Below are 22942 nucleotides of genomic sequence, written 5' to 3'. Positions count from 1 at the left end.
GAATATTTTATCTTATATTAAAAAAATAAAATAGAATAATTTAGAATTTAGTTCTAAATTATAAAAATAAAATAGAATAATTTAGAAGTTTACCTATGGTAGCATCAGGTAAATTCTAGAGTCTTGAAATGAAAGCTGATTTTGATTGGAATAAAATGTTGGTGTTTTTAGTGAAATGATATTCAACTTGGATTGCCGGATTTAACTGTGATATTCCTGTTATGCAGTCTACTGAGTTAATATAACAGGTTGGATTCATGTACCACGAGACGTATATGAAAAATAAATAATTAATTGATTTTTCCTCAAGACGCAGTTGTATTCATCTGTACAGTTCAATATGTCATAAAAACACTATTTATGGACAATTCTATTTTAAATAGGCTTGTTTTTAATTTTAGAAATTTAAGTAAATTAAAATATGTTTGCGAATGCCTATATCAAGTGACATATTTGGAATTATAATCAACTGAAAATACTATTAACCAAGAAGTGGGTATATTAGAAAACATTAAATGTTTTACTGACATGAGAACCTAAAAAGAATTTTAAAGCATATTTTGAGAGTTTATATTTATCTATATTAATGTTATTCTTAATGCATAATTATATTCAATTAAGAAGATAGACAATTTAAACTATTACATAGTATTTAATGTAGATACTAAATCTCTTATTTTTTAATTTTTTTATTAGTTTCAAATATACAGTACAGTGGTTAGACATTTACGTAGTTTATAAAACAATCCCCCTAACTGTTCCTTCTTTCCTCTGGTTTTCTACCTAGCCAATATATTAATGCTAACTGCATTCTAAATCTGTTATTTTTAATGTAAGAAAGGGTTATATGAATTTTAAATAGAAAATGGTTTTTCTTTATCCCAACATAGATTGAAAAAGGTATTTAAAATATATTGGTTTGAAGGAACACACATCTCAAATTCACCTGGATCTTTCCTCACATTCTCAGCTCACACTTTGTTTGCTCATGATTCTGTCAGAATGTTTAACTTCTAGAGGCTTTAACTTTTAACTTTAATAGATCTATTTCCTATTTTTTTGTGGTAGATAAAAAATAGCCATCTTTCTCCTAAGTACTGCATAAATCTTATTTTTTTCATAGCTTATCTCCACATCTGATCAATGACAACTTAAAAGATATTTAACATAAAGTGACTGAATATGTACATGAACTTTTGCTTCTATATGGGAAGTTTTATGGTTTTACACGAGTTTTCATGTTTTGCACCAGAGGGCGACCGCTGCTAGAATGAGTAAAATATGTTGAAAGCTGCAGCATAACATGGCCATTCTAAGGTTTAACGAACAACTAACTGTCCATGATTAGTAACAAGGGCACTGAAACTCAAAGTAGGAATTTTTTCTAGGTTCGTATGAAACACACAGAATGTCCAAACTGAGCAGAACTATATTCTTGAAACTGTTCAGGTTTAATAACATTCTTTAGTAAGACGGAATTGAAAATTTATATCAGAAACTATTGTGTATTTTTCTTAGATCATCATATATTAAAAAATAGATAATCTAAATCTAATTTTCATTGAAGAAATATTCACTTGCTATAAATGCGTATTTTTAAATCTCCATAAAATCCATGTTAAAACATCATTTTAGGTATATTAAAAAAAAATACCTGAAGTTGGAGCCTATCAATTAATGTTAAGACTACAGCACCAAATTCTGTTGAGATAAAGCTTATTTTTTTCTCAGTAGGTTTCTCATTACAGCTACATATCCTTCGGAGATATAAGAAGATCCTATTCGCAACTATGTAATATTTTTATGCTATAGTCCTTATTAGAGTGCTCAGGCTATGTTTCTCAAGATGAGGTAAATACATATACCATTGTTCTGTATTATCAAACTAAGTTTAAACTCACAATAAGTTACTGCTTTCTGAGGTAGTACATGGAGGTATGTCAGGGGGTATGATGGGATAAAATTGATACATCCTTATGAAGCATTATTTTTAACTGAAAAATTTGAGGACAAAACTAAAATTTAGTTTCAAAACAAACTATTAAAGGTTTATAACAAAATAGCTTCTGAATTTCACACAAGTTTTAAGATACAATAGGAGACTTTTAAAAAATTGTGTTTATAGCTTAATTCACTAGAGGTCTAGTGAAGTAGACTTCTCAGGGTATGGCATCACTCTCTGTTCTTAGAGGTTTTTTGGAGGAAAGTTTCAGGAGAACTACATAGCAATCTGTTAATGTACATAACTTTATTATTTTCCATACTTCAAAAAGGGAGATGTATAAAAGGACTAGGCTTAAACAAAACACCCACCTTATTGACAAAACAGTTTTCAATATTGAGTTTCTCAGTATCTGCGACAATTTCTCCATTAGGTAAAATAGTGTAAACAAACAACTGGGCAGTAGGAGCAATGTCTGATTCCACTCGAATGGAGAAGGAAAATACCCCTTTCACTGGAGAGTAAAGAAAGTTCAAGAAAATAGATTAGGAAGAAGGAAGAGTTCTCAACTTTATAAAGAAGAAGTTCTCAAATGATTTAAATTATTCACATTTGGCACATTTGGAGCATACTGAAATAAGAAAAGATGTGCTTATATACTGTTGTACTTGTGGTAGTGTTCAATAAATATATGCTGAATTAATGACATTTTTTTCTTAAAGAAGTAGGTTAAATTGTTCATTCAAAATATTCAAAAAACATTTAGTTCATGTATTAATTTTTAAATTAAAAAAGATTTGTTAGGAAAGAAATCAAGAGAGAAGAACTTCTAGACATCTTTAATGATCTCTGTGATCCAAACAAGTGTAATTCTTGTCATATGCATGAGGACAATTTAAAGAATGCAATACAGTCTCTATCTTTAGACCACTTACAATAGAGCAGAGATACAGATACAAATAATCACACACAAGACAAACTGTGCCTCTGACTTTTATAAAATAATTCCATGTATTTCTCTTAGTGGTTGTTTTCTGTATGAATTGTATAGTGCTTATATAATGTACCCACTTAATTTTCTAATAAATGTTCCAAGTTTGATTTTTGTAGCATAAAATCCTTTTAAAACTATAACCTTCCTGTGTTTATGAAAGAGATGAGGTTAGCTTGTGGTGAAAATATGCAAAAACAGTAAGATCGAAATAAATTTGAAACAATAGTATTGAAACTACATTAAAGTAGATTTCTGGAGTAGGGTTAAACATAGGCAAAAATTAATTTTATTAACAAAATGGTTAACATTAAAGTACTTAAATTTAGCATTGAGTTTTCCAGAAGTCAAAGACAAATGGAAACAAAACCATTTATATAGTTATCATCAAATGAAATGAAGTATTTTTCTCTTAGAGAGACACTTTCTTCTCCCCATTCTACCTCTCTAGGTATACAATTTAAATTCTATTACAGGAAGTAATTTTGAAGAATTTGCTTTATGAAGCAGTTTTGTTTTTGATATACTATTAGCAACAACCTTAATATCACATGTAAAATATCACATGTAAATATTTGTAGAATGAAGCTAAAGCAGTATTTTAAAGGAAATGCATAGTACCAACAACTATATTAGAAAAAGAAAGAAAGGTCTCAATCAATGACCTCAGCTTCCTCATGAAAAAATTGAGAAGAGTATGTTATATGCAAAGTAAGCAAAAGGAATAAATGACAAGAATCAGTGGTATCATAACCAGATATGAATGTAGAAAAAGAAAGAGGAAATAAATTCAACCAAAAGCCAGTTGTTTGAGAAATCAATACAATTGATAAATCTCTAACAAGATTGATCAAGAAATAAAGAAAGAAGACACAAATTATCAATATCTTGACTCAAAGCCTTACCATCACTACAGATATTACATCTATTAAAAAATGTAAGAGAATATTATGGACTGTTTTATGTCAATAAAGTGGACATTTTAGAGAAATAGTCATTGAATGCTACATACCATCAAATCTCACCCAGGAGGTAACAGCTAACCTAAATTGCACTTTATCTATTAAAAAAATTAATTTGTAGCTAAAAATCTTTTCATAGAGAAAATTTCATGCCCAGAAGAATTTACTGATAAATTCTATTAAATATTTAAGAGGGAGGCGGGGAAATCCAAGTCTAAAGAATTTCTTCTGGAAGATCGAATAGGAGGAAATATTTTCCCATTGAGAAAACATGTATCGTCTTAGAGAATACCTCTTATAAACAGACTGATGATAGGAATATGGACATTAAAAGCACTGACAATGAGGGATCAGAAAGAAATTAGAAACAATGTAATTGGAAAGTGGGGTGAAGGAGATCCTTGTTATTAGTGGAAGAAAGCTTATCTTAGTCTTACAATTATGTAGAAAGTAAATCTTGTAAATGGTAAACTTGGATATATAGCTGAGGAGATTTCCCAGTAAAGTGTAAAAGGTTCAGCCTAAGGTTTTATTTTTCTGCTTATTGTAAAATGCAGGAGGTAAGAAAAAAATTAAGGGAAAATTGTTCATCTAAAAGGAAACAAGACTTCATAATTTGTGAAATTCTCAGCTTTGTAAAATTTTAAAAGACACTAAAATTAAGATTCTCTGTCAGGAAGTTGTGCTCTGGAGAAAAAGCCAGTGTGGTAGATTGGCTTTTGTTAATATCTCAGAAAAATCAAAAGATCAGAGTATTCAGTCACATAAAGGCTCTATGAAGAAATTAAGTGTATGACTCATAGATCATCTCAGCTATCTCAGCAATAGCTGAAAAGAGAGATAAAATTATTCAAGAAAAATCTGTGGCAAAGCTTCTTGTTTAATGGAGTGAGTCCATGTGAGATATGGGAGACTCACAAGATTTTTGAGAAATTTATATCAGCAGAAATACTGTAGGCTTGGATCAAAAGGGACAGAGAGAGTATAAAATGAAAGAAGGATTTAGACTCATCAAATTCCACAGGCAGGAAACAAACTGATAAAACTACTCAGTTGCAAACATATGATATCCTTCATGAAAAAGAAAGATTAATTCTGAGAATGGAGCCTTGAGCCTAGAGGGCAGAAACATGAACCAAAGAGAATTTTTGCCAGGTCTTGAAATCTAGTGTTGTTTGTGCAACTGGATTTCAAAATTTCTTAGAATTTGTGACTCTTTTTGTCCTAGAATGGATTATACCCAGGATATCACCAACACTTAATTTAGATGATTGAGATGATAATATTGAGACTTTCGAGTTGGTGAGATTTACATGAAATTTTTTTGGACTTAATGCCAGGCTTTTAGAGACGTTGGCATGATGTGAATGCATTTTACATGTGGGATGGATGTGAATCTTTGGAAACAGAGTACAGTCCGAGGTAGGCAGAATAATATCCCCTACAAAGATATCTATGCCATAATCTCAGAAACTTGTGTATATGTTACTTTATATAGCAAAAGGACTTTGCAGATGTGATTAAGTCAAGGACCTTGAGATGGGTTATCCAAGTGGGCCCAATGTAATCACGATTGATGTTTAAAAGAGAGAGGCAGGAATGTAAGAGAGAGATTTGAAGACAATGTGCTGCTGGCACTGAAGGGAGAGAATAAGAGGCTACAAATTAAGGAATATAAGAGGTCTTTACAAGCTGGAAGAGGCAAGGAAACAGATAATCATCTCTAGTCCCAGAAAGAATGTAATCCTTCTGACACTTTGATATAAGCCCAGTGAGACTTCTGATCTACAGAACTATAAAATAATAAATCTGCATGGTTTTAAGGCAGCAAGGGTGTAGTAGTCTATTACAGAAGCAATAGGAAACTAATACAAAACTATGTGGAGTAAAATTTTTCTTTGGTGATTTTCTGCATTTTTCAATTATTTTCTGCATTTTTGAAACAATTATAAAGTGAATATATTTTACATTGAGAATAAACTTTAAAATATAGAAATACTATAAAAAATACTAAATAGATTAAAATAAACCTAGCATGGCATCCTTTTGTACCAGCTTTCTGATTTCTGGTTGATGGAAGAAGTTTGTTGACCACTTTCTTTAATGTAAAAATAATTTATTCTCATTAAAATGTTCAGGATTTGACAATGAAGAAAAAACAGAAAATAATGAAGGTACTAACTGTCTCCCGATTCAATGGACAACACATGGATTCCTGACTGGGAGATGCTTCCTTTTGCTTTGATCTGAAGACAGAGGAAAATGCATTCATTATTGTTTTAAAATATACATATTAAATTTACTTAAACATATATATAATATATAAGTAAGCAATAATCTCACTACTCCAGCCCAAAAGGTGTTTTGGATTACTAAATTTCTCTTCTAATATTTTTCTATATGTATAGTTACATACTTTAAATAACAAACATATACTTTTACAAGGTTTTTGTATTTTATTTAACATTTACTTTCTATCATGAATATTAATATTCAAATTTACATGTCTTAAAAAAATATTTTAACATCTATAACATGCAAAGCAACCTGTAATGAAGGCAGATACAAAATATATGTAAGTATTCGCTATCAACTATATTTAAAAAAACTAAATATGACCCTCTCTATGTGCCAAGCACTGAACTAAATAATTTAGTTCTAGAATTTTATTTAATTTTCACAGTAAACTCATGAAATAGCTATTATTGACACCTCTAGTATTCAGGTGAGATGACTGACATTTCTCTTTACAGATGAGATTAGATAAGTTACCCAAGGTCACATAGGTCAGAAGCAATAAAGCTAAAATTTTAAGTTACTGTCATTTTTTTTACTTTTTCATAGAATTTTAAAGAATATTACTTATAGTTAATTTTTCTATACAGAATTTCCTACATGTATTTTTTTTTTCTTCTAAAAATGACATACTTGAGTAACTACTGGCTTTGAATATTTTTAATTTGGGAACATAAATAGGTATATCGGCCTCAAAAATATTATACCAATTTATAATATGCCTGAGACTATACATTTTCCCTGTAATTACACCAGTCATAAACTTCTTAAATTATTTTGAATCTTTATAAGTATAAAATGTTATTGCTTTATTATTTTAATTTTCACTTCTCTAATTAATGTCAAAATTGAGTAGTTTTCCAGAAAATTGTTTGACATTTTTATTTCCTGTTGAATAAGTTCTTGATTCTTATCTTTTGCTTACTTATCTACTGAAAACAACTTCTCTTCAAGCATAAAAACAAAAATACATATATTTATATTGATATAAAAGGCATTACTTAGGTAGGAACCTAATCTTTTGGGGGTTTACACAATTAAGAAGGGCTACAGTGGTTTTATTCTCACCAAATAATAGAAGGTTAACTCTTTTTCATCCTTCAGAATCTGTCCATTCAGGATGTAGTATGCCGAGATCTCTTGGGTTTTTCCACAGGCTATGGTATCAGGAAAAAGTTCAAGGTGAACATAACTCTTGCTTGGGGAGAAAACGTGTCTTGCAGTGTGCTGTGCTTGTGTATGAAATTCTTGAAGCCACAGATTATCAAAACAGTGGGTATTCTGTTTGTAAGTGACCTAATGGAAAACATAAAGGTCTTATGTAGGCTATTTTTTAAAAATTAATATATCATGTATATGTTAGTCACTCTCTGTAACTCACTGAAGATTTTATGTGAATCATATTTACTTGGTTCCATTATAGGCTGCTTTCCCAAATAAAGCATACCCTGTGAATAACTTTCCCTTAAGTTTATTTTAGGTTATGCCATACAGATTTAGAAGATATTATTTACTCACAATCACTTTTACTTAATACCCTTATGAGTGTAAGTTGTACAAGATCATCTGAATATTCAACACAAAAAGAATGGTATACCAAAAAAACTAAGAAAAACCTAATTTGTAATAAAATTATAACAATATTGAATTTTTCAAGGGAATATCAAGATCATCTAATAACTATCTCCTGAAACTAGATCATGTTGTAAACAGAGTTGACATAAGGGAAAAGATTTTTGACAGAGAATTTTTTGTTTTTTTATAATTTGTCTCCACATCATGAAATTTCTATTTTACTCTTTTGTCATCTTATTTTATCTCTAGAGTTCAAATGCTTCTCATATATCCTTAAATTACATGGCTCCGGTGATCTCTGTCTTTTTAGTTCCAGATGCCCCTTTGCACTTACCGTAACTGTAATAAAAGAAGATATAAGGTTGGTGGTATCAATGGAAATGTTTGCCAAACCGTGCTCGTTAGTAGTTAAGTTGGAATGATATGCACTTGGATTCACATTGACATATAGAGTTTTATTGGGAATTGGCTGATCCTTCTCATCAACTAGAATAACCTAGAAATATGAAAGTGATAGCTGGTTTCAAGTGTTATATAGCCGTAACATCTTCCATTATTTGTCATGGTCACCACTGACCTCTTGGTCACTGTCATTTACTAAAGATTTTAGAATCTGAAAATAAGATTTGCTTTCTTAGACTCTAAACTATTTTTCTCTTTGGTATTTCAATTTAGATAACTTATGAGCATTCAACTGAAAATATCCAAAAGTAGACTCATTATGTTACCTTCCTCAAATTTCTTCATGTCTCTATCTTAGTATATGGTGTTCTATTTATCCAATAGTTTATGCAAGAATACCAAGGGCTTTTTGTGTGTGTGTGTGTGTCATTTTCTCTTTCACTGCCTATAGCTAACCCATTGCCAAGAACGGTCTCTTCCCCTGTAAAACATATTTTATTTCTATTTACTTCTCTCCAAATCCATTGCTACCATTCCAGTGAAAAACACAATAGCTTTCCAATAGCTTTCTATTTAATCTTATGCAGTCTACCTTCTTGCTGTTTCATCCTTGCTTCAAACCATTCTTTATACAGTCTGAGCTAAATTGATCATGTTACTCTCTTTAAAACCTTCAGCAACTTCTCAATCCAAAATTCTGAAAAGAGCCTTTGAAGATCTGTTCTAGCTTACCTACAACTATTCAGTTAATCCAGTTATATCTTCTATCTCAACCAGTAACACTGGCTACCTCTTAGTTCTTTGTTCTTTAAAAGCTGTTCCATACCTACAGCCCTGGATATTCTCCCATCTTTCTTAAATTTCTGGCCAAGTCATATTCATCTTTCAGGTCTTCAGTTTTCTCATGCTCTTCTCCGAACCTGAAATGACCTTGCCTAATCAGGTCTACATGTTGACTAATTTCTTACCAATTTGATACGAAATACTAGAATAAATGAAGATGATATAAAATTCATAATATGCCACTAAAATGGGGAAATAGGATATATACTGTCAATTCAAAGATTAGTTACTACAAGAGAAATTTAAAAATGCCCAGAAATCTCATATCTCTCTCTTTATGAAAGAAAATTGATAGTTTACTAAATTGGATATCAATCTTAAAATTTGCCAAAATTATTGCCAATATTGAGCCTTGAAACTGAAAAAAAAACTTTTAAAAACTATCAGTAATAAAAAATTCAATCATCTAAATGAAAGAATATCTCTTTATTTTTATAGAAAATTATATTACAAAATCGTTATTTATAAAGAGGCAATCAGAAAGTAGGCAGCCAAACTACTCGGAAAAAATGTATTATAGAGGTATGTTAGAAAGTTAATTAATAAAAAATGCTTTATTTTTCTGGATTTGTGGTGACATTTGCCTTTTAAGTTTGTAATTTGATGTAATGTAGTTTCTTACTGTAAATATTCATTTTTATAATAAATTTTGATTTAAAAACTCATTTCCTTAAAAGCCAAATTATGAATATATTGAAAGAATATTCTACCTGTCCATAGAAAGGGAGTCCGCGTCTATAATGTGAATCCACTTTTGTAAATTTTATTTTGCTTAAGGTATTTGTGATTTCACATGATCCATAGCCAGTTAATTCCAACCCTGAAAAAGAAATAAGTTCAGTTGAACTATATTCAACTCACCTCCTTACTCCATCCCACTTTACTCCAACATAACAAAATATCTTCCTTGTCTGCCTCTAACCTCAATTTAGCAATGCTAAATCACCTCACTTTTAGAACAATTGCATTTACTCTTAGGAGGATATGGGAGTGGTTCTGGATTTACATTCTGGTCCTGATTTTGCCTTGGATTTCTTTTAAAAATTATCTGCTGAATTAATCAACTTCCATTTTGATATTCCAAATTATAATTAATTATCTTGGACACATTCTCATCAACATAATTCTTTTTCATCCACTCCTTATCTTGATTAATGGCATTTCCATTTTTCAGTTCCCAAATTTGTAATGTTCGGGGTCATCTTTGAGTAATATTCTGATGTATCACATTGTAACACATTTTTCATCTAGCCTGTCCTCTTCATATCTGTTAGAATTATCTTTTAAAAATATCAATTTATTTAGGTCATTCTCAAATAAATCTAAAGATAAAAAATGCTTTTCATAATAAAGTCTAACCTCTTTAGTATGTGATTTACTTTACTTTTCTATATATCTTAGCTCCAACCTACATTTTCAGATTTTTCTGAGACCAAACACATTTGTTTTATGCTTATCATGCTTTCCCAGTCCATCACTATCTTTCAAAATGTTATTCATTATATACAAATCAGCTAAAATACTACTTTATAAAGCTTTCTTTGGCTTTGTATTAGAATTAATTATTTCTCTTCATACTCATTTAGCTCTTAGGTTTTACATATCTTGTAGTAATTTTATTATGGTTATACATATATACATACATATATATAAACATATACAAATAAATATAATTTTTTTTAGATTTCTAATTACTTGAGAGTAGGCATCATGCCATTTTCATAGTCCTCAGAAATAATAAAGTGTTTTACATGAAATGAAAATTTGATGTTTCATAAATTAATAAATTGATGAATTATTAATATTAAAACAAGTACAAACCTGTTCCCTCCTCTCTGATCTTGGCTTCCACTTTTATTGCCATTTCATACACTCTTTGTGTCAGGTGAAATAATTTAGTCTTTATGAGTTGTGTGAAACAGCCTTTGCTGTCTGCCTGAAGAGAAAGAAAGAGAATTCCTGGGTCTTCTGACTTTCTATGAAAATTTTTTATTAGCTATAGAAGAAAATTTTACAAATGTTTTGCTTACCTTTTACCAAGCCCCCAAATATCATAAAATGTCTTCATTAATCATCGAGTTAACTCTTGCCAGTCTTTGCCTTCTCCCTTCCTCTCTGAAAGTCTATCCAATTTCTGCCATATTAAAATTCATGTAGTGTCCAAATGTGTGACAATATTTTGTAATTCTAGTTTTTGCATATGTCGTTCTTCAAATGCTAACATTTTCCTGTTCTTATGCCAACAGTTACTGCTTTTCTAAACTCAACTCAGACACATCTTCTAAGAAAACTTTGTAACCACCTTCACCTAAATATCAACTAATGATTATATTTTCTCAACTGTATTTTCTCAATGTCTCAGACATTAATAAAAACATATATATTCATTGAATAAATGAATTACTTCAGTACAGTCACTTAATGATGGGGATACATTCTGAGAAATGCATCATTAGGTAGTTGTGTGAGCATCACAGAGTAAAGTGCACTTAAACAAACCTGGATAGCATAGCCTACTATACATCTATGCTATATGATATAGCCTATTGCTCCCAGTCTATAGGCCTGTACGACATGTTACTGTACAAAACAACACAAAAGTAAATCAAGTGCAAGAGAAAGTGACAGAGACATGGAAAATATGAGGGATATGAAGGTGCTGCTTGCGTGACACAGTGTACTGTTTTACAATAACTTTTTTTATAAGTAAAAAGAGTATACGATAAAACATATAGTATAGAAAATACATAAACAGGCAACAATTATGTACAGTACATAGTTGTATGTGCTATACTTTTATAGGAATGGCAGAGAAGTGGGTTTGTTTACATCAGCATCACCACAAACACGTAATACATTGCACTATGACATTATGAAGGAAGTGGACCAAGTCTGTCATTGACTGAAACATCGTTATGCGACTCATGACTGTAATCGGATTTCCAAACTAAATATTGGGAACTGTGTTTTAATAAAGATTTTTTATTTTTGTACTTACATTAAAATATCTATTGCATCATAAAATTTAACAATATTTGGTTTATTTATACATAGAGGTCATGACTCACTTTAAAAAAAATCAGTCTGATATATTAAAGATTTTGGCAGCTGGCTTGCTCTCATGTTTATCCTGCTTATCAATGTTTATCTTGACATTCATTATCATATTTATCACCTTACCCTTTCATTTAGTAGCTTTCTGCAGCTTTGATAACTTTCTTTTCCGTACCTTTACAGTGCCCACTCACACTGCCACACCCTGGACTTTTATGTACTCTTAAGCCTGAAATCAGTAATTTATACATTTTAATTTTTAATACAACATATTCTAGTTTCTGCTGTTTTCCTTAGTTATTGCATTTCTTTGATGTAATTGAGGCCTTCAGGCCACTGTCTCTCTAGGTCTCCCTCTCCTCAACCTGATACTGGTTTCATATTCGTCCATATGCAGTTTAGATTCCATAGTGTGCCATTTGATTGTACCACCAGCCAAATTCTTAACATCTGTCACATTCTTCTTCTCTCATTTGTTTGATAAAAGCCAACTTTTGATACTTCCATACCCTTTTATGCTTTTATACCTGGCATGTCGATTGCTGTTGGAAGGAAATTACAAAACTAAACAAATAAATATCACCATAAGTCCATTAGCCCAACCCTCAAGTGAGGTTCTAACATTGTCATGGAATCAGACATTGTTTCTCTTACTCCATAATTTTCCAAGGTGACTATTTCAAATGCTACTGTCGTATTATATTCACAATACAGTATTCTATTGCATTCTCCATTGTATTATAATCCAGGAGAAAACTAGATCTAGTGTTAGTGTCTTGGAGAGAGTAGTTTCCATATACCTGTTGACTGAATTCTTCACAGATATTTTGTGAATGTCTTCCATGACAGGCAAAATGATGTTGTGCATATTTTCTGCATACATTAATTGTCACTAGACCAGAGACAGGCTTCCCATATGTGTATCTATAACAATAAAGCAGTCATACAAAAAGGTGCTTAATATAAATAACTTAGATGTTTTTCTCATGATTTGATACGTTCACATATCCATCTTATTCATCTACAGCAATTATTTTTCCTTACATAGTATTTGTACTTCAAAAGCACTTATTCTGAAACTGTGTCTTGATTACCTAAGTAGCATACATCTATAACTCTAACAGAAAATACTTACTGATCTTTTTTGAAACACCTCCAAATGGAAAATTAACAGTGTAGTTTTTCTCACATCTTTCCTCCCTTTCAGAGATTTTATTATAAGCCTGTCTTATTTCCTTCTTCCTCTGTTCTCAGACTATCTAGGTTATAATTCTGGCTTTAACAATACTTCTTAAATTGTATTAGAGAAAAAAATCAGGATATGTAGAGAGTGGATTTCTAAGTCCTCCCTAATTCATATACATTTTAAGAGGATAAATGAGAAATTAAATGGAAAAGCACTAATATAAAACAAAATTTTATAAATGAATAGTATCATAATGACTTAGTCCGATTCTGCCAAATCTGATGGAAGGATATGATGTGATATAGTTGGAATGTTCGTGTCCCCTAAAGTTCATATGTTGAAATCCTCACCCCCAAAGAGGATAGTATTAGGGCGTGAGGCCTTTGAGAAGTGCTTAAATCATGAGGGTGGAGCCTTCATGAATGAGATTACTGTCTTTATAAAAGAGGTTCCAGAAAGAGCTCCTTCCCCTTCTACCATGTGAAGAGGCATGAGAAGGCACTAGCTATGGATCAGAAAGAGGACCTTCACTAGAACTTGACCAAGCTGGAAACTTGATCTTGGATTTCCCAGTCTCTAGAAATGTGAGCAATAAATTTCTGTTGTTTATAAGTTACCCAGTTTGTGATATTTTGGTATAGCAGCCTGAACTAAGACATGATGTGAAGTAGGGCTTAGTTTATTGTTTCTCAAAACATGCTTTATAGGCCACTTACTTTAAAATTACCTGAGATATGTATCGAGATTCAGAATCCTGAATTTCTCCTCAGATTTATGAGTAGAGTCTCTAGAGTTAGGGCCAATAACCTATATTTTAACTAAGCACTTCCATAGATTTGATGCACACTTAAGTTTGAAACCTATTGCTTTAGCCCAAACTGAAGAAGGTGAGATTTGGCTTCAGTGTCCCCAAAGTTCCCTTTTTTTGTAGATTGTCTCCCAAATTTCTTTAAGTGCTGATAAAGTGATAAATTATTTACTGAATTTCAATCACTTTGTTGAATCTTATCTTTAAATCTGAATCAAAAGGCGTTTCTTCTGATAGAAAATTTTAAAGCATCAAAGCTAGTGAGAGGGATGAAAACATGTATCTCACACTATTTTCAAAAGTAAGAGGTAATGTTTCTCTCCTTGGTGCATGTGGAGGATGTGCTACTGCACTAAAAGGCAATCAGAGAAGACATAACTATGACACGTATTTTGAATTCTACATTATATATCCAGCATTTAATATAGAGGGGCTGCTTAACTTCTAATTTTCCATAGTTCAAGAAATTTGGAGCAATTAAAAAATGGAGATAACACTACACAGAATAACACAGAAGTTATGAGCGTGAGCTCTAGAGTTGAATGGCCTGGGTTCAGTTTAACACAGTGTCTAGGATACAAAAAAACAAAACAAACAAACAAAAAAACGCTTCTTAAAGCTAGACTTTTTAAAATTGCAGAGGCAGTATAGAATATTGTTGAAGAGTTTAGGTTCTAAATCCAGACTGTTGGATTTAAATGTCAGTTTGCAAATACTGCTTTAAAGGGACATATAAATTCATATGTTCACTGTAGAATTATTTTACAATAACCAAGATATGGAGGCAACTCATGTGCCCATCAATGGATGAATGGGTAAAGAAGAGGTGGTACATATATACAAAGGAATGTTACTCGGTCATAAAAAAGAATGATATCTTTCCATCTACAACAACATGGATGAACTTAAAGGATATTGTGCTGAGTGGGGTAAGTCAGACAGACATAGACAAATGCCATATGATTTCACTTACCTGTGGAATCTAAAGAACAAAATAAACAAACAAAACAGAAACAAGCTTATAGATACAGAGAACATTTTGATGTTGAGGAGGGATTTAGAAGTACAAATTAGTAGTTACAAAATAGTCATGGGGATGTATAACATAAGTAATACAGTCAATAATATTGTAATAACTATGTATGGTGTCAGATGGACACTAGATTTATTCGGGTGATCACTTCATAAGTTACATAAATGTCTAGTTACCATGTTGTACACCTGAAATTTTCAGTAAATAATTTTATTATTAGTAGTAAAAGTGTCATATGCTACCATCTCTGCTTCCTAGTCAGGGCTCAGGCAAGTTAGAGTCATTCCTTTTCTAATTAAAATACTTCAAAGTTCAGTAGCAATTATTTGCAATACAAATAGAGTAGAAAAATAGAAATTAGATAAAAAATGTAACTCACAGGCCACATACGGATACTACAAATGCTTCATCAAGAAAACCAATAATCTTGGGCATTTTCACTTGGACCTCAAATTTGGGCAAAACTGTTATCAATAGGAGAGAAAAAAAGGTGAGAGTGGGTATGAGATCTTGTAAGCATTAGTAATGATTCTATTACAGAACCTTATAATAAGATCACATGAAATGATTTCAATTGCAATACAGAGCAGCAGGGATGCTACTGAGAAAGAAGATGCCATTTGTAACCATGGGCAGTTTGTACCATATTAACTTGGTTAAGCTGGTACTGCATTTCCTGGAATCTCCTTGTCTGAACTTGTTCAAGATTTCACAGGTGGAAAGAAAGCAGGGCCATAAGTCTCTGAAGATTATCATGGTTAGATGTGGTAACAGGTACAGAGGCCAGTAGGTTACAATTTGTCCTAATCCTTTCCCTCTGTGTCCAGTTCTTCTTCCTACAGCTAGCCCTACTGACAATCAGAGGCCCTAGGACCACCACCAGACACTTGGTTATAGAAATATTAAAATGGTAGATATGAAGAGGTAATAGCCTTCCATAGGTCCTTCTATCAGTTTCTCTTTGTGTTCCACTCTGGCAGCTGAAGGTGCCCTTGTAAGTTCTGCTTTATTCATCCTCACCATTGCTTCAAGAGAACTGGTTAGTAATTTCCTCTGATCCACCACCTCCTCCTGCTGGACCCTTACTTTTTCAGCCCCTCTCACAGTTGTATAATGTTAGCTATTTAGATAATAAATATTTCTTCTATAATTCTTATGGAAGTTCTGGCGAGTTTTAGAAATTATGTTTTTGTTATAGGTTTCCTCATCCATGGCATAATATATTTAATTTACATTAGAAAATCTACATAGCTGATAGCTAATAAGATGATTCGATGTCTAATTTCTATGACTAGAGTAGGGTAGGTGTAGGTTATAGACGGCCAGGAGATAATCTCAGGAAATATCTTAATTATAAGATATTTAAGATATTTATACATACATATAGGTAACACAATGTATTGATTACAATTTAAGTTTAAATATGGTTATATAAACCTATTAAAATCTCTCTTCCTTCTTATTGGCTCTATGATTTTGGTAGATTACTAACTTTTCTAGTATTGATATACTCATTTATAAAATGGAGATAATATAATATCTGCCCTGGACTATTGTGAGGATTGAGATAGTGCATGAAAAGTACTTAGCAAATATTTAGGTAAATAAAGAAGCTTGCTAATTTTCAACTATTATATGCTAGATCTTTTCCTGTCATCTATGTCTACAAGTTATTCAGTCTTAAATACTCTGTGATAAATGTCTTGGACATATGCAGAATTCTTACCATATTCATTCACCTCAAAGGAATGTTCTATTTTTTCCCCCGACTCCTTCTCCAACTTGACCTTGTAGAGACCCAGACTGGGCTCCACTGAGAGTGGGAAAGAGAGCTGGCTGAGTCCCTCTTGCAATCTGAACTGTTGCCATTGGAAAATTCGATTCCTCTTGGGATTCTACAGGTAAAAACATTGTAAGTTCATATGAACAATTGATATATAGATACTTTTTGAGTAGAGATACAGCTTTTCAGGAAGGGTGACATTGAGAGTTGGATAACTGATGTTTGGTAAATTGGCATGAAAGGTTTTAGCAAAGTTTTCTAAGAATTCTAGTTTGAGAAAAGGGCAAGAAATTTACCAGCGACGGGATACTGCAGATTAGAGTACCTCTTTTTGAGACTATATGTACTTATTGTGGTAAGAAATATTGGAAGAGTCACTAAATTGCATCATCTCAGGGAATTTTTTTTTCTTCATTTAAATCTTATCCACTCTCCAAAGGTTTTAAGAATGACAGGGAAAACAGTGTTTAACATAGTTTTAGTGAAGAGCTAGTGGGGTGAAGGAGGCGAAGAGGCAATTTGACATAACGAAGTAAGTCTTCATTGTAATTGAGATATGTAATATTTTACCTACCTCAATATAAATCACTGAGAACTGAAAAGAAAGAAATAATATAAGTAAGAGATCGAGTTTAGAATGAGAAAATCGTGACATCAGCATTGATAGAGGATCTGGATCAGAGAAGGTGAGTCTGTATATTTTTTGTCCAAACAGGAATTGCGCCCCAGTTTGGTTCATAGCACTTTATATATTTTATTTGGGACATATATCTCTTAAGAACTCAGGACTTTCCCTTTCTCAAATAATGTACAGTTGAGGAAACCTATAGTTAGGCAAAAAATGTCTGAGTAAATTTATTTTGCAGATGATATTTAGCTCTAAGAAATTCTCCATATTTTAAAAGAGAAATCAAATACGCTTATTTTTCTTTTGTTCAATAAAAATAACTGGTATCTTTAAGAAGATAATTTGAACTGAATATTTATTTTAACAATGTAATTGATTAACTGATTTCTCTTAACTTCTAGCAGTGGTACTCTTATGAAATCTTTCTGTAATAGACTTAGATACCTCATATTGGTTTCAGGTTTTCCAAAAGAATGGGCTTTCACTTTTAGCCTGTTTCTCCCAACCTCGCCCATTATTATGAGACTCACCGTTTCATTCAAGGGGTGAAAACTGACATCCACGGAGACAATGCGGAATCTCACTGAAACAGAGATTTTTCCCATGAAACTCTCCAATGGTAATCCAGGATAGTAGTACAGTAACAACAGGCTAAGACTTCCATGACTGCAGAATAAAGTAATAGAGAACGCCCCTGGCCCCCACCCCTAAAGTTGAACTTGCTCATTTGGTTCCTTATACCTGTTTGCCCTGGTTTGTAGATGGGTTTGTCTGTTTGGACAAAGACTAGGCTCTCTACTTTTGCTATGTGTATTGGCTTCCTCTTTATGAACTCTTGGGTTGGCCCTTTCACCTGCACAATAATGAACGCTGAGGAAGATGGCAACTCTGGAATCTGAAAAACAGAAAGAAGCTGAAGAATCTGCCCAGATCCACTTCTGAATGTCTCAGCCATTATGATTTTCTCATTTCTCTGGTTAGTCCAATGAGAATTAGTAGGGAATAAGGTCAAGGATTATTTCCATTGCTTTATAGATTATTATGGTTGTGTAACATGACAGTAACAAGTCATTGGTTTAATTGGGGGAAAATGTCATTGCAATAAAATGAACCAATTCTTCAACCTGTAATGATAGTGAAGGAAATAACATGCCTACATTTTCACAACAATTATATGTTATCATTAGTTGTAACCCAGTAAGATTAACTAAATATTTAATACTTTAAGTAATAAAGCTTGCTAGGCAATACATTAACCATTAGTTGTGAGATCTTAGATAAGTCACTTAACTTTATGAACCTCAGTGTTTTTATCTGTGATGACATGAACGTTATTTATCTTAGAAGTATACAAGTAGGTGAAATCTTTATTATAACTACTGCTATCTTCTGTGTATTGCACTAGATCTGTTTGTAAACATTATGTAAGCACGCTCAGTAGAAATTTCATTTTTAAAATCTAATTTGAAATTCACTCTGCATTTCTCATTTTTTTCTTCATTATGCTTTTTTGTTTTTAATTGTTTGGGGTCAGAATATAAGGCATCAACTAATATACCCTTTCTCTAATGATCTCCATTATCCCAAGGAGAGATACTGACAATGAAGGGGCTACAGTAGAAGGAGTCCTTCTCTGTCACCAGGTCTGTGAGGAGGGACTTGTTGTGCGTTCCATACTCCAGAATTACATTAAGTGTCACTGTTTCATTCAGGTGATTAAGCAAGATACAGGCCTTTTCAGGAACTCCAACGTACAGACTTGATGGGACCAGCACCAGATACTGCCTGTGGAGAAGAGGAGTCTGTATTAACCATGGAGAGGTTAAAAAGACATCATTATTGTGGCTGTTTCCTAGATAATCTTTGCTATTGTCACCAATCAGAACAAAGCCAGATTTCAGCAAGAGTATAGAGGAGTGTATTCTTCAAAGACCAATCCAAAAGGCCATAGAAACTCAGAAAACCTCAGTAAGCTAAATATTAATATGCTTCTCTTGTGGAAATTTTCACCCTCATATTATTTTGTAAACCTGTTCATAAACTACATATAAATAATCCATGAGTTATTATGTATTTTGATAGGAATAATTTTCAAATTTAGAAATTGCTCAAGAAAATGTGATTATATATAATGGAATATTATTCAGTCTTAAAAAAGAAGAAAATCCTGTCATTTGTGACAACATGGTTGGATTTTGAAGACATTATGTTAAGAGAAATAAGCCAGACAGAGAAAGATAATACTGCATAGTATCACTACATGGAATCTAAAAAGAAGATTAGATTAATAGAAACATAGATTAGAAAAGTGGTTGCCAGGGGTGGGGTGTGGAGGAAATAGGAAGTGCTTAGGAAAAGGGTATAAACTTTCAGTTATAAGATGAATAAGGTCTGAGGATATAATATACAACATGGTGCCTATAATTGATATAACCAAAATTTCCTAAAGAATAGAACTTAAGGGTCTCACACATACACAAAAAGAGTAAATATGTGAGACATCAATGTGTTAATTAACTCAGTGAGGGAGATCCTTTCACAATATATACGTATATCAAATCATCACATTGGACACTTTATAATACATAGGGAAGAGATGAATTGCTTTTTACTACTATTTCAGAAGCAACTCTAGCTTTTTTCTATCTTTCACTTTCTGGTGATGGAAGAAAAGCCAGACCAAGCTAATCTAATCACTAAACATAATACTGTATACACCCAGAAGAAAATATTAGTCTTCTGAGGCTCTCTGCTCATTATTTATTATCACACAAATATGCTGCACTTTCTGAAGCTCTGCTTGCCCATGTCTCTCTCTTTCTGAAGTGCCCTTGTCTATCTGAAAAACTTTTATTTGATTCATAAGACATATCTTGAAAGCAACTTTCTCTATACAGACTTAGATGATGCCCCTTCACTTTCATCAGTTCCCCTGAGGAGTTAGATTTCCTTTGTGGATGTTCTCACAGAATTCTGCAATGCTGGCTTCTGTTTTTAGCCCTGTATTCCATTATCTGTGCACCAACTCCTCTTTTCTATACTATAAGGTATTGAGGAAGGGGTTTACATTTTGTTAATCTTTATATTCCCAAGATCTAATACCAGCCCTTAAGGATTTGCTAAAGGATTGAGTGAACTGACACACAAATCCTGGCTTGTCTATAGGTCATACATCCATTCTGGCAAGCCCTGAATTGGGGAAAATGTAGACATTGAGTCACTTCACAATGACTAAGACACTGCACTCCTTTTCATGAGCCAATAAAGAAGTTACAGTTAAAAAAAATTGGGGTGTGTGTGTGGGGGGGGGTAGGAATTTTATATTCTTTATATTTTATGAATGGTATAGACTTTTATATTCTTATTTGGTGAATGTTTCATAGATGTTACTACTTTATGTCTCTGAGTTTTCTAGAATTGGAGTATACCTCTTTCCACATGAGAAATAACAATTTACTGATCCTTCCAAGCCCTTTGACAACTGACCATTTCACAAGGAATCAGAAAATAAGTAGACAGACATCAAGAAGCAGATAACACAATGGGAAAGAGGAGGGCAACAGACTTTCCTGGAAATGTTGCTTACGGTTTTGAAGTAGCTGAAGCATCTCTGGGAATAAGCAGGAAAAGTAGAATCAAGACTGGATTGGGCAGTCGATTTCCCCTCATAGTGTGGAAAGGAAAAAGAAGTAACGGGAGTCTGAGCTCTTGATTCCTTGGACTCTGCTCTTGTTCCAACATCACTGGTTTTTATGTTACCTGATGGGCAGTGAAAGTAAACTGCTAACCATTCATTTTTGTAAACATTAACTACTTCCAGGATAAAAAAATCCAGTATATAAAAAAAAATTCCAGATCATTTTCACAACTATCAGTATTCTTTCATCTATTCTCTTAAACTGTCTAAGAACTTGAAAAATAGTGCTTTGAGGCTACCCTCGTTCAAATTAATAATAAGTACTTTAAATAGTTTTAAGGAAAAATAAATAAATTATATAATTTGATAATATTAATCAATAGTCTTGATTTCTCTCTCTCTCTCTTTTTTAAAGAACTATTAATGTAAATACATATTCCAAATCTCCTGTGGTAGTTCAGGGGTCATCACATATTTCCCAAAGCTTCATCCTATACGGTTCTTTAAGAAAAAACAAAATATCACAGGATTTAAAAAAAAAATTAGTTTGAAGATATCTCCATTGTTTAAAGTTTAACTTCTGCTTTTTATGGCTATTCTTATATTTGTTTGTTTACAAAGAAAATGATAGTTCATTTAGATATAACAATCCACATAACATATATTTATTGTTCCTAGTTTATTTAACATTTAGAATATAAAGCCAATTAATTTATTTTATTCTCTAAGGAAATGACCTTTATTTGATGAACACTCTTATTTAATTTTAGCTTGATCAATATAAAACTATTTTATCAATAATGATTCATCGTTTTATTTGTTTTCCAAGGGAGATTGGGATATTGAAATCTATTTTAATGGAATTATGAAAATGATAAAGATCTATACTGTTACATTAATATAACTAGGTCCGCACAAAATTGAAGTGTGTGTTTTGAATAGAGAACTGATTTAAATTATAAAATATGATATGATGAGAAACAGACACTTCTGTGGATAAAGCATATTTTGTTCTTGCCGTACATTTTTGCATGTAATTTGGAAGAATGAGAAGTGAAGATCATGTACATGACCATTGTTAGTGAACTGTAAAACTACAGATGTGTAAGATATTAAAATTTCAATGATGATATTCAACTATGGGTTGATATACAGTCAAGAGTCACATAATTACATTTTGGTCAATGACAGGCCAAATATACGATGGTGGTTTCATAAGATTATAATGACTTATAAGCAAAAAAATTTGTTTGTGATGTTGGAAGAAAAGGCTGGACCCAACTACAATACTGAGTTTACTGCTACCTCTGGGTGGTTTAAACAGACGAAGAGCTAATCAAGGGGTGCTCTGTCATGGTCTGACGCCAGCGTCCGGGTGTTTTGGCGCTGTCTTTGGGAGGGGCCCCTGTGCAGGCAAGGTCAGCCACTGCCTGTGACCACCCAAGGCTACTTGGTAGGAGCTACAGAGCAATTCATGGTTGGTTGCTGCCTGTGCTAGACCTAGAGGCAAGTGGGAGAGGCCATGCTGCGAACTGAGACCAGAGGCTGCCTGCCACCAGTCCTGGGCCTAGGTCAGCTTAGCAAAAGTCCTGGTCAGCCCAAGGTGAACAGATCTGTGCACCCTTATGTTCGCTGCAGCACTAGTTACAATAGTCAAGATATGGAAGCGATCTAAGTGCCCATCAATAGATGATTGGATAAAGAAGCCATGATACATATATGCGATGGAATATTACTCAGCAATAAAAATTTTTTACCATTTACAACAACATGGATGGACCTAGAGGATATTACGCTAAGTGA

At 32.5% G+C, this 22942-nt stretch overlaps 1 protein-coding gene across 1 annotated transcript in view; it reads right to left on the bottom strand.

Annotated features, from left to right (window-relative positions):
* Positions 1-21171, bottom strand: part of LOC105296014 (pregnancy zone protein-like) — a 50325-nt gene extending 29154 nt beyond the window's left edge. The window contains exons 1-14 of the mRNA XM_011365935.1: positions 21089-21171; positions 19104-19287; positions 18244-18397; positions 18033-18085; positions 17449-17469; positions 16818-16986; positions 15471-15555; positions 12865-12988; positions 10832-10946; positions 9721-9830; positions 8100-8261; positions 7259-7486; positions 6078-6141; positions 2314-2456 (exon numbers count right to left, since the gene is read on the bottom strand). Coding sequence (XP_011364237.1) covers positions 2314-2456; positions 6078-6141; positions 7259-7486; positions 8100-8261; positions 9721-9830; positions 10832-10946; positions 12865-12988; positions 15471-15555; positions 16818-16986; positions 17449-17469; positions 18033-18085; positions 18244-18397; positions 19104-19287; positions 21089-21171 — 1695 coding nt within the window. The remainder of the gene's footprint in view (positions 1-2313; positions 2457-6077; positions 6142-7258; positions 7487-8099; positions 8262-9720; positions 9831-10831; positions 10947-12864; positions 12989-15470; positions 15556-16817; positions 16987-17448; positions 17470-18032; positions 18086-18243; positions 18398-19103; positions 19288-21088) is intronic.
* Between the last annotated feature and the right edge of the window lie 1771 nt (positions 21172-22942).

The sequence above is a fragment of the Pteropus vampyrus genome, unplaced genomic scaffold, assembly GCF_000151845.1.
Source record: "Pteropus vampyrus isolate Shadow unplaced genomic scaffold, Pvam_2.0 Scaffold116, whole genome shotgun sequence".
NCBI lineage: Eukaryota > Metazoa > Chordata > Mammalia > Chiroptera > Pteropodidae > Pteropus > Pteropus vampyrus.
Note: the sequence above shows the minus strand (reverse complement) of the source record. Positions and strands in the feature narration are given on the sequence as shown.